This window comes from Bos mutus, chromosome 12, assembly GCF_027580195.1.
Source record: "Bos mutus isolate GX-2022 chromosome 12, NWIPB_WYAK_1.1, whole genome shotgun sequence".
Lineage (NCBI taxonomy): Eukaryota > Metazoa > Chordata > Mammalia > Artiodactyla > Bovidae > Bos > Bos mutus.
In genome coordinates this window covers 22,585,846-22,598,473 of record NC_091628.1, presented here as the reverse complement: position 1 = coordinate 22,598,473, position 12,628 = coordinate 22,585,846, and the positions used below count along the sequence as shown (strand labels likewise).

Here is a 12,628-nt window from a genome sequence, read left to right as displayed (position 1 = left end):
AGCAAGGAGGCAGCTTTGGGCTCAGCATGACGAAGAATTTGGTGTCAATTAGAATTGGCTGGAAATGGATTCTCTCAGACATAGAGTTAGGGTTCTAACTATAACTAACCTAATGAAGAAATTGGAATGACAATGAAGAGGTTAGATTATGTATCATTAGAGACTTCCCATATGTCAATCATCCTTGGCTTATAGTTCTTGACTTCTGAAATGGATTCCAGTCTTAATATATTACTTTTGAGTGTGACACTCACCAACCTCTACTCTGTTACCTTCTTAGGGAGTTCCCACATTAGTTGTGGTCAGTGTAATTGATTTTATTTTATTTTTTTTACTTTTATTTTTTTTATCTTAAAAGATCTCATACTATCAACATAACCAAAATTCTAAAGAACTGGGAGACTATAAAACAAATTCCTTTATGCCATAATTCAGATTGTTTGTTTTTCTTAAGTTATTTACTTTGTTTAATCAAATACCTGTAACTTTTTTATATTTAACCACTTGTTTTAGTACTTAGTACTATATAGGCATGATATGCATTTGATCTTACTTATAAGGCATTTGAAATATTAGGAGGTAACTTTTATTCACTTAAATTTTGAACCTTTTCAAAATGGTAATCTGTTTTTAAATAATTTAAAATAATTTCTGTCTAAAATAATTTCATATCCATATCAATTTCTATTCATAGTCTATTTAAAATATCAGTTGTTTCTTTGAAATAGAGCTTTGCAGTGTAAAACTTTCTTTATTCCTGTCTTGTTCTGTTAATGTTCTGTTTTTTTCAGTGTAAAACTCTCTTTATTCCTGTCTTGTTTTGTTAATGTTCTGTTCTCTATAACTTTGCTTGTCTCTGTGGTTGTAGTACCTTGGGGACCCCTGTCACTCTTCTCTTCTTTTTTCTTGTCTTGTGTTGACTGCCTCTCAAAGTGGGTTTTGATTGAATACTTCAGCCTTGGAATAAACTATGGAATGAATTTAAGTATCCAGGAAATGAGCTTGTATTAAAAATTAAAAAGTAGAAAATTAAAGCATTTTTAAAGAATCCTTCCTTCCTTGTGATGAATTGGAAGGGCCTTGATCTTTTTTCAGTGCCAGACTCCAGCATTTATCTTTTAATAGCATAAAAATAGAGGTTGGACTATAGAAACCACAGTCATGCATATTTATAAAATATTCTGTGTCTTCTCTTATTGATTTAGAGTTCTTTGTATGAATAATTTAAGAAATAGAGACTATAGATGCTTCTTAAAGTGAGTGAGTAGAAAAGTGGATATGATTTGAGAATTCTTTGATTCAGGAATCTTCATCTGTTGCATATGGTATAAACAAAGCAAATTTCTTTAAAAGTAATGACTTTGGGTTTTTTTGTTTGTTTGTTTTTTGAGGTAAATGGAATACTTTTCTTCTCTTTCACTGCCTCCTTTTAAGCATCTAGGGGATTCTCCAGGCAAGAATACCCGAGTGGGTTGCCATTCCCTTCCCCAGGGGATCTTTCCAACCCAGAGATCATACCTGGGTCTCCTGCATTATAGGCAGATTCTTTATACTAGTGCCCCTCAGGAAGCCCTCCTTTTTAAGCCACTATCTTTAACTATCAGGAATACCAGTATAAACACAAAGCAGATTTGGTAATAGGGGCAAGGGTGGGCCTACCAAAGAAATAGTGGCTACTGGAAATGTGCAAACTGATAAATGGCTGGGACTCAAACTGTGCTTTAGAGACCTGGGAAAGTCTAAGCCTTAAAAGTGAGGCTAATGTGTCCTACAGTATAGGCTACTTAAGACTCATAAAGAAAAGACAAACCTCTAAAAGATCATGTGGATCTTTACTGAATTAACTGCCTTCCAGAACAAAACTTAACACTCCTAAATATGGCAAAATACAATCAACAGTGTAACATTTATGGTGCTGGACATGCAATAAAAACTACTTGGGTATAGTACTAGGAAAGTATGAACCAAAACTAGAACCAAATCTGTCAACAGAAACAGACTCACCGACACAGGTTACAGAATTAGCAGGTAAGATCTTTAAAACAGCTATTTCAGATGTGTTCAGGGACTAAGAGGAAAACTCACTGGGTAGAAATAATCACCAGTTGGACATTCTAGAGGGAAGGATCAATCAGCTTGCAGAGAGAACAGTAGTAATTGCCCAGACTGAAGCTCAGGTAGGAAAAAATTAAAAGCTGTAGAAAGATGAAGAATCTTAGGTGGTGAATTGTGAGACGATAACAAGCATTGGAATATAAGTGAAGTGTCATAGTGAGATTAAGGCAAAAAAAATTGAAGGCATAAAAGAATTTTTTTCAAATGTGATGGAAAACATGAACCCACAGATTCAGGAAGCTAAATAAATCACAAGGAAAATTATACTAAGGTACACCATAATCAGATTATTGCAAACCAGTGATAGAGAAAAAAAATCTTAAAAAGCAAGATTTTAAGGGGAACAATGATATTATTTGTGGGAGCAATGATAAGGCTACTACTGACTTCTTGTTAGAACAGTTCAAACCAGAAGACAGTAAATCACATCTTTTAAAAAGCTGAATGATAAAACAGTTTCAACTTTGTGTATTCGTCAAAAGTATCTTTCAAACTGAAAGCAAAAAAATACATTTTGAGATAAGATAAACAAAAGTAGAGAGCATTTATCACCAGTATACTTCACTGCAAGAAATGATAAGGAAAGTTCTTCAGGCTGAAGAAAAATGATACTACAGGAAAACTCATGTCTACACCAGGGAATGACAAGCGCAGGAAATGCTAAATATAAAAGATAGTGGACCTTTAAAATAAAAATACTGACAGTGAATGTGGGATTCTTAACACTGAGAAATAGAGTTTATGGCTACAAAAAGCATAAAGGATGAAGTGGGAAGGGAGTAGAAGTACACTGTGGAGATGCTGAAGGTTGCTCATGAAGTGCTTAATATTGTGTGAAGATAAATTGTAAACCCTACAGCGAGCACTAGAATCAATAATATGCCAGTGGATAAAACAGAATGTTAAAAGGACAATTAGATTAAAAGGAAAAGAGAAAAAAAGAACAGGTGGTGTAAATATAAAATGAATAATAGGATGATAAACCTAAACTCAGCCCCAAATGTAAATATATTAAATGTAAAAGGGCTACACACTCCAGTTAAAAGGCCGAAAGTATTAGATTGGGTGTAAAAACCTGGCCCAACTGTCTGCAGTCTATAAGAAATCCACTTTAGGGCACGTTTAAAAGATCATATTGTACCATGCAAATAAAAATTATAATAAAGCTGAAGTAACTATATTCTGATGTTAACATCAGGAAAATTAGGCTGATGGGAAAATGATGCTACCAAAGATAAAGAGGGATATTTCACAATAATAGGATCAATTCATGAAGAAGATATAATAGTAAATATGTACAACTAATAGAGCTTCAAAAAACATGACATATAAGCTTATAAACATGACATATAAGCTTATTCTTACATAAGAAGAATAGATAAATTGGCATTCATTTTGATATTTCAACCCTCCTCTCTCAATAATTAATAGAAAAAGTAGAAAACTACTTGTTTGGTGTAAAGGAACTGAACAGTGTCACTAATCAGCTCAACCTAATAGAAAATATCACACACAACTACAGAAAATAACATTCTTTTAAAGTGCATATGAAACATTCACTCAGCTAACATAAGAGCAAATAGATGTAAGAAAGCCACTAGTGAGTATTCCTGTCTATGAGCATGGTATACCTACCTGTTTATCCAGATCATTTTTTACAATTTTCAGTAAAGACTTAGTTTCTTCATATAGTTTTCCATGTATATTGTTGGGTTTATTCCTAGGAAACAGTTTTGTGACTCCTTTGATAAGGTCTTTTATTTTCCATTGCATATTCTCATTAGATGTTGCTGGTAAATAGGGAAAAATACTAAATTTTGTACATTAATTTTGAATCTGACCAGGTAATTAAACTCTTAGTTCTATTAGTTTATCAATTGTTTGCCTTGATTTGTTTTGTTTGTTTGTTTTTGGTACAGACATCTGAAGTTAATGAATCATTAATTATTTTCAGTATTTATGATTAAACTTACTATATTGACTAGGTGCTCCAAGTAAATAGTAGATGTAATGGTGAGTGTACATATTTTATTTTGAACTTTACTGAGAATGTTTCTGATATTTCATCACTGAAGTGTGATGTTTGCTGTAGATTTCCAGTGTTCCAATGTGGGCACACGATATTCTTCTCTAACTGGGTATGTAATGTAGTAGTCTGTAAATTCTCAATGTAGTTCCAATCAAAATGCCATGGAACCAATTTATTAAATATTTACCTAGAAAGAAATGTATGAGAGCAGACTCCAGTCACTTTTGACTATCTCCACAGTTACCCCTCTGGTCCAAGGTAATATCATCTGTGCCTGGATTATCACATTAGCCTTGAAACTATTCTGCTTTGACCCTTGCCCTCTCTACCATTCCCACACCAGCCTCTACAATCTAAGTTTAGCATCTCAGCTAGAGTGATCCTTGAATGAATTGCTTTACTTAACCCTCTCGGTAAGTCTGTACATTAGTATCTCCATTTTACAGAAAAGGACATTTTTTTTGGAAAGGTTAAATAATTGAAACAAGGTCAAACAGTTAGCAAGAAGCAGAGTCAAGATTTTCAAATCCAGTATTCCAGAGCCTGTTCTCTTTAGCTCGTACTATATTTTTATTAACTCTTTCTCTGCTGAGATTATATTGTTTTACTGTTTTAAAAGGAAACTTGAAAATGTTAGGCGTATGTGATAGGCTGTATGAGACATATGTGAGATCTGTGCCTTGGTCTCACCTCAGATATGCTTTAATTTTTACTGTGAATGACAGAAAGCTGACCCGCTGTGGCATCTTTGGTATTTATATTGTGATAAAGAGAAATCAAAATGTTCTTTTTTTTTAATGTTCATTTTTAAACCAATCTATTATACATAAGTATATTTTTTCCCCTTAGTTTTTCGGGAATAGTTAAACTGTTAACACCTTTTCTCCTATGGCATGTTTGATTGCTTCTTAACTGTGGTGCTGTAATAAAGCTCAATTTTAGTGATCACAGAACCTGAATGTTGAAATAAGTTATTTTTAGAAGTGCTGGGTTTATGGTAATGTTGAAAGTTTTATCATGTTGTTATGGCAACCAAAATCTTAAAGTACTGATTAATGACAAGCTCACTGATTCTGGAAGTAGCAATTCATTTCTTATCATGGCTCAGTACTTTAAATAATTATTTAAATTGTACGTAAGGTAATTTCAGTGAACATGTTTTAAAACGAGAATGGTATCTCTATTTAGTTATATAATAATGTTTATTAGCATTTTCAGAATTTATAACTGTAGTTTTATGCTACTGTTGACATTTATAACTGGACAAAAATAATTTCTTAATGTCTGGTATTCTCACGGATAGATAACTAAAATTCTTTGCACTTCTGTAAAATTGTGTAACAAGCTCATCTTTATTTTTTCTCATAGCACATTAGCTACATGATTATTATCTTTGATATTGATATACTAGAATAGCAAACTATACGGTGGGGGGAGAGGGGGGAAACAGCAACTATACTTTGCAAAAGTAAGAAGACTTTCCAGACCATGGAAATAAGGTGTGTAGGGTCTGGGAGACCAGCATGTCTTTTTCATGTCATATTGAAACATTGTTAACAGACCCATCAAAAATTACTTAGGGGAGTGTACCCTTGTTTGATTTTCTGTTTACTGTTGATTAAAAGGTTCCAAGATGAAACTTCCCTGCTCTATGAGATGTTAGTTCATTTTATATGTAACCTGATTTATTCTAATCTTCCTTTTCAAATGCCTGTAAATGACCAATTCCTCAAAATGTTTTGTGAATCAACTTTACCATCTTAATAATTTCCTATATTAATGAATTACTTGTATGAGTCATGTTTTAAATTTTTTGAAATTACAGTGAGAATGTCATGTAAAGACATGTAAAGAGACCAAGAAAGTTAATGATCTAACTTTATAGATGAATCTTGGCTTACATTCAAAAGCTTTTCCCTTTTAACTGGCCTTTTGCATATCTGCAAAAAGCATATCTGTGAAAAGCGGGATTTATCTTTGGAATTTTAACATAGAGAAACAGTTCTAAAAGTATTACATCCATCAGGTGTGTGATTGGCTGTGATTGATCAAAATACAGAAATTAAAATCTGAGGTGGGTACCCATACTAGAAAATAGCATACAGGACTGGAAAAAAAAAAAAAAAATACTGCTTTTCTTTACATGTACTTGAAAAGATCAGTAGATAAAGGATATTCCACGTTTTCAGAAGCAAATGACTAGACTGAGATGATTTGCTGGTCATTTTGTATTTATACAGTTCTTGAATTTTTCTACTTTGGACACTGATTTTATTTTTCACTATAATGATTCATCATTATTTGACCTTCATATTTCACACATAATATTAGTGAATAATTTGGACCAAGACACCAGGCAGGCAGAAGGCAGACAGATAAGATATATATGATAACTTTTTAACATAAGGGGTGAACTTACATAGTAATTAGCATTAAAAATAAAAAGGAGGAGATAGTAAAATGGCAAGAAAATTGCTTTATTACTTTAGAAACACTACCCATTTATGTAGAAGTCACTGATACGTTTCATTACTCAGGGAACCCAGTTCCACAAAGTGATGTATGTGGATGCATATATGTGTGTAAGTGTATGAATAAGCATATATAGGTTTTTTAACAGCAGTTCATTAAAAACTCTTAGCTCAATGAAATGATGCAGTTTTAAAGCTGAAAGTATCTAGTAAAGGTTGTCAAGGTCAGTATTTTGTTTTATGACATTGGAATTAGCCTTGGAAAGGTTAAATTACTTGTTCAAGGCAGCAGTAAGTAGCAGGACTTGAGCTAGAGTCAAGATCTTCTGACAGTAATGGCCTTCCCTGTACCGTTTTACCTCTGCCATGTATCACTCATTAGGAGAACATTAATGAGTATGAGCATATGGACCTGTACCTGGCTTGGGTAGTAATAAGTGAACTTCTAACGTTTGTCCAGAAATATGGAATCACTATCAGTCTCAGTTCTTGCTCTTTACAGTTTGGATTTGACTCGGATTCACTTGGAGAATCTCCATTTCCGTTGCATTTCTGTCCTATTGACTTTAGAGGACCACTTCTGTTCCCTTCCCTTTTTCCTTTCCACTCTGTGAAAGCCTTTTTTGTCCACAGGCTTTTGTATCTCTCATCTTGTTCAGTGCAGCCATGTTCATTTTTTGATCCCTCCCTTGTCTTGGTGGCTTCTTAAACTGGGGAGTGGAATGAGGAAGCCCTATACCATCAAATACAAACATTTAAAGTGAATTACAAACTCTTACTTGGTCTTATTGGCTTGGTTTTATTTAATTATTTATCTTAGCAGTATTGCTTTATTCTGGTTTTCTGTGTTGCAGATTTATAATGATTTTCAGCTGTCTTGTGAGTTGTGGCTTATAAGTGGAAATGTGCCCTGAGTTACAACTAAGCTTTAGTAATGTTAAAAGTTTTCACTGCATGGATTTGAAATTAAAATTTTAAATTGATTATTTCAAATTTTCAGTAATTTATTCTACATTTACCAGTTATTAACTCTGGATTTTTAAAAAATGTGTTTAATATTCATTTTTGTACCTTATTCTGATTTTAAACTTATTGTAAGAAGGAATAGCCTTGTTTGTATGTTTCACATGTAGCTTAAGTACACACTGTGTTCAGACTGAGTACAGATTTTAGAGTATGAGGTGTGAGTAATGTTTTATAAACCTCCAAATATCTTACTGCTTTCAGTAGGGGAGGGAGAGGGATGCATTGGGAATTCGGAGTTAATTGATGCAAGCTGTTTCATTTAGAATGGATAAACAAGGTCCTACTGTATAGCACAGGGAACTCTCTCCAGTCCCCTGGGATAGACCATGCTGGAAAAGAATATTAAAAAAGAATGTATGTATGTGTAAAACTGAGTCACTCTGCTGTACAGCAGAGATTTGTACAACATTGTAAGTCAACTGTACTCCAATAAAGTATTAAAACAATTCAAATAAAAAATTTTACTGATTTTAGTACAGAACTAGAAGTGCTATATCTAAAATTCATTACTTGTTGCAAATGAGTATCAAATATTACAATTAACAGATTTTTTAAATGCTAATTATAATATTTTTCAGCTATGTCACTTATCGAAAATGATTGTTGTATCATTTTGATGCATCTATTGTTATGCTCAGTTAATTATAGGAGCGATCACTAATCAGCAGATTAAAAAAAAAGTCTCCAAGCCTCATCTGGTAAAGTAGATTACCAAATCAGTTTCTACCATCCTCCCTTCCAACAAAAAGGTAGTACAGCCAATAGCCTTACTCCACTCTGATCAGAAAAGTTGCTCAACGTATCTGCCTTCTACCCAGTCTCATTCTGGAAGCTTTAGGGAAATGTCCGGTTGTTTTAACAAATCACGGTTGCTCAAATCAAGAGTTTGGACACCCCATCGGAACAGTGTGCGATGACCCAAGACCATAAGTGGACTCCCTTCCTCATTCCATTCAACCAGTTTTATTCTTCTTTAGACCAGTGATCCCCATATTTCCACAGATAATCTTACAGAGGTATAATTTTGGTCATGGATGTTCTAAGAACTGGTTATTTCTAGCACTGAAGGACAGGGAAGTCTTCGTGGATGAGGGAGTCCATTTTTCCTGAGAATTAAGAGCATTGAAAGGTGGATGAGAGACATTGCAGGCTAATGAAGGTATGTGGGGGAGCAAAGGGCCTGAGGTCAGGAAGAGCAGGGCAGATAGGCCAGTCAGGGGTTGAGCTGGACTACAGAATTAGAGTAATGATGCAGATGGTATTATAGAATATTTTGAGTGAAAGGGTAAGAAGTTCTGACTTCTCTGAAATTGGAAGAAGACATTGAATCGCCTTGAAGGGTCCTGGGTAAGGGGGAGACATGATAAAAGTTACGCCTTAGAAAGATTAATCTAACAATGCTTCAGTTGCTCAGTCATGTCTGACTCTTTGCGACCCCATGAATCGCAGCATACCAGGCCTCCTTGTCCATCACCAACTCCTGGAGTTCACCCAAACTCATGTCCATCGAGTCGGTGATGCCATCCAGCCATCTCATCCACTGTCATCCCCTTCTCCTGCCCCCAATCCCTCCCAGCATCAGGGTCTTTTCCAATGAGTCAATTCTTTGGGTGAGGTGGCCAAAGTACTGGAGTTTCAGCTTTAGCATCAGTCCTTCCAATGAACACCCAGGACTGGTCTCCTTTAGGATGGACTGGTTGGATCTCCTTGCAGTCCAAGGGACTCGAAAGAGTCTTCTCCAGCACCACAGTTCAAAAGCATCAATTCTTCCACTCAGCTTTCTTCACAGTCCAACCCTCACATCCATACATGACCACAGGAAAAATCATAGCCTTGACTAGACATACCTTTGTTGGCAAAGTAATATCTCTGCTTTTTAATATGCTATCTAGGTTGTTCATAACTTTCCTTCCAAGAAGTAAGCGTCTTTTAATGCAGTCACCATCTGCAGTGATTTTGGAGCCCAAAAAATAAAGTCTGACACTGTTTCCCCATCTATTTCCCATGAAGTGATGGGACCAGATGCCATGATCTTCGTTTTCTGAATGTTGAGCTTTAAGCCAACTTTTTCACTCTCCTTTTTCACTTTCATCAAGAGGCTTTTTAGTTTCTCTTCACTCTCTGCCATAAGGGTGGTGTCATCTGCTTAAGCTACACTAAATGTGGAGGAGACTGGCTGGAGAAAGACCAATGGGATTTCACTTTCTCCTCCCAGCAGGAGTTAGTTACGGTCTGAACTGAAGTGATGGCACATAAATATGACACTGACAGAGACAGGAAACAGAAGTAGGTTTGGGAGTAAAGCTTTAAAGACACGTTTTTAATTTAGTTACTGTGAACATCAGAAAAGTGTTTTCATCAGTGCTTGTGTGCTCAGTTGTGTCTGACTCTTTTTTTTGCCTCATGGACTGTAGCCTGCCTGGCTCCTCTGTCCATGGAATTCTCTAGGCAAGAATACTGGAGTGGGTTGCCATTTCCTCCTCCAGGGAACCTGCCCATCCCAGGGATCTGGGATGTCCTGTGTCTCCCACATCTCTGGCATTGGCAGGTGGTTTATTTACCACTGAGCCCCCTGGGAAGCCTGTGTTCATCAATAGGTATAGTGATATAGGAGTAGAAATAGTTGGAGTTGATGAACTAAATGTCATGAAAACTATTCAACAATTAATGCAGATTTGAAGAACCCAATGCTATTTTTTTCTAAAGACATTTACTTCAGTTTATTTAAAATTATTTATCTTCTTTTATGTGCTTATATAGGAATGTGTGTTTGTAAAAATGCTGTGATTTGTTGTAGACAAGTGTCACCTTTGTGGGAGAGATGAAAAATTGAGGAGATGTGATTATTAGTATAGGAGCTGTAGGTGAAACGACTGTATATTGTAAGTTATTCTGAGATTTGAAGGACTGATACATTTGAATGGTTATAAGCCTCTTTACAGTTAATGTGTTGTCAGTTGCATTTGCAAAATCAGTGCATTGATAGTGGGTTGCAGTTTCTATTTCTTGTTTAGTAATTCACAATGGTATTAGGCAATGTTCCATCCTAAACATCACAGTTCTACAGAGTGAGCAAAACACTGCCCCTGCCCTTCTGCAACCTACATACTAATGGAGAAGATTTCATAAAGAAATAATAAATATAAAAAAACTTTTTATCCCCAAACTAAGATAACTTGTGTAGTTGTACAATGATTTTTAATAAGATGTGATAATTATGAAATACTTTGGTTCAAGTATGGAGCTTTCTTGGAATGCTTAGTCTTTCGTTTTCAGATTATATGTTAACACAAATCTGTTTGTCTGTCAATAGAGAGCAGATCATAAAACAGTCTACAGAATTAGTCTGCAGAGCCTATGGGGAAGTGTATGCAGCTGTGATGAATCCGGTCAATGAGTACAAAGATCCTGGGAGCATTCTACACCGATCGCCACAGCAAGTGCAGACACTTCTCTCCTGATCATCATCTTTGAGTGTGGTAGCAGAATACTGCGTTCCTAAAACCCTGAAGGTTTTCTTGGTTTTTAGTCTGTTCATCTTTACTTTGAAATCTGATGGTTGCAGTTTTCTTTGTATCATAAGAATTTGAATCCCAGTAATTGCTCTGGTCACAGTAATGTGTAAGTAGCATGTTGACCTGGGTTATTAGCAATTGCTCTGTATCTGCTCTCCACACAGGACTCTCTTCTTTGCTAACCCTGTCTCTAGCTCTGCCATTTTGCCTCAATTCTGGAATACACATATGTGGAAAAAGTAGAATGAGAGGTTTCAGGGATTTTTGTTTTTAAACAAGATTAGTTCTAAATTTAACTGTACATTAAAAATTATCTAAACTTAAGAGTTAGTTTGAAGATATGACCTAATATTAATAAACATCTCTTTACTTAAAGATTCATTTGCTTCCTTATTAGATATTGTGAGTAGGTATGCTTAAACGGAGGAGCAGAAATATACATTCAGCAAAAACAGAGAGCAGTCATTTAAAGGTGGCTTTCACTCTGGGTCTGCCCTGGACTGAATTCAAGGTGAAATTCAGCGTCAGCTAGGATGTAGGTGTGAGGTGTGTAGACATCCTGTGCTGCATGTCAGTCTGGTGTTTAAAGGAATGTGTTTGTTGTACCATGTGGACTCTAAATTCAACTGTCTGTTCATTTTGTCTGGTGTTTAAATCAACGAAAAACTGATGTATTCTATCACTGGAGGGAAAATGCCAAAGTAGCAAACTTCTAATTGATGACATATCTCTTCATATGATGCCCCTTGCAAAGAATTGTTTGGGCTCTGACTTTGAAACTTGACCAAAAATGAGATTCAAAATCAGTTGTTTTTTTTTTTTAAACAAATCTAAATGTATTTGATGTGACTTGACTTTGTTGGTAAGATGTTGAGGACAGTTCTTATTAGCAAAATCTTAATTTCTGGTAGATCTATAAAAAGAGCTATGTCCCCAAATTACAAATGAGAGAATGAGATATAAGGAAAACCTTGGTTAGGTTAAAATGTTTTGAAAAGTAGTAAGATAATATTTATTTGGCAAATACAGAATATATAACAAATTAGTATTATCAGAATGGGGCTGTTCTATCTGAAATTTACAATTGTATTAATATGATTTTTCGGATCAAGAATAATTGGTTACATATCATCTCTTTTGGTGTTTGATATGTATTTTAATCTTTTTCCTTCAATAAATGTGGTATATTAAAGAAAATAAAGTATGATGTAAGGCAAGAGCTTAAATTTTATATAATTTATATCTATTGTGAGAAAAGATTGCTTGCTTATCATTAGTGAATTCCTTTGTTTTCTAGGGGAAATAAAAATATATTTATCTTTTTACCTAAGTTTTTCAAATAAAATACTAAAGTGTTTTTAGAACAGCGATCATTGCAGTATTTTTGTACATCTTATCAGTGTGTTTTTAGAAAACAGGCTAATGGGAAGGAAAATACAATACAGGGCCAAATTGATAAAACCAATGGAAGG

The 12,628-nt window shown here is 34.9% G+C and overlaps 1 protein-coding gene across 1 annotated transcript in view; it reads left to right on the top strand.

Moving 5' to 3' along the window:
• Window positions 1-11,976, top strand: part of COG6 (component of oligomeric golgi complex 6) — a 54,133-nt gene extending 42,157 nt beyond the window's left edge. The window contains exon 19 of the mRNA XM_005900258.3: window positions 10,955-11,976. Coding sequence (XP_005900320.1) covers window positions 10,955-11,102 — 148 coding nt within the window. The 3' untranslated portion in view covers window positions 11,103-11,976. The remainder of the gene's footprint in view (window positions 1-10,954) is intronic.
• The last annotated feature ends 652 nt before the right edge of the window (window positions 11,977-12,628 follow it).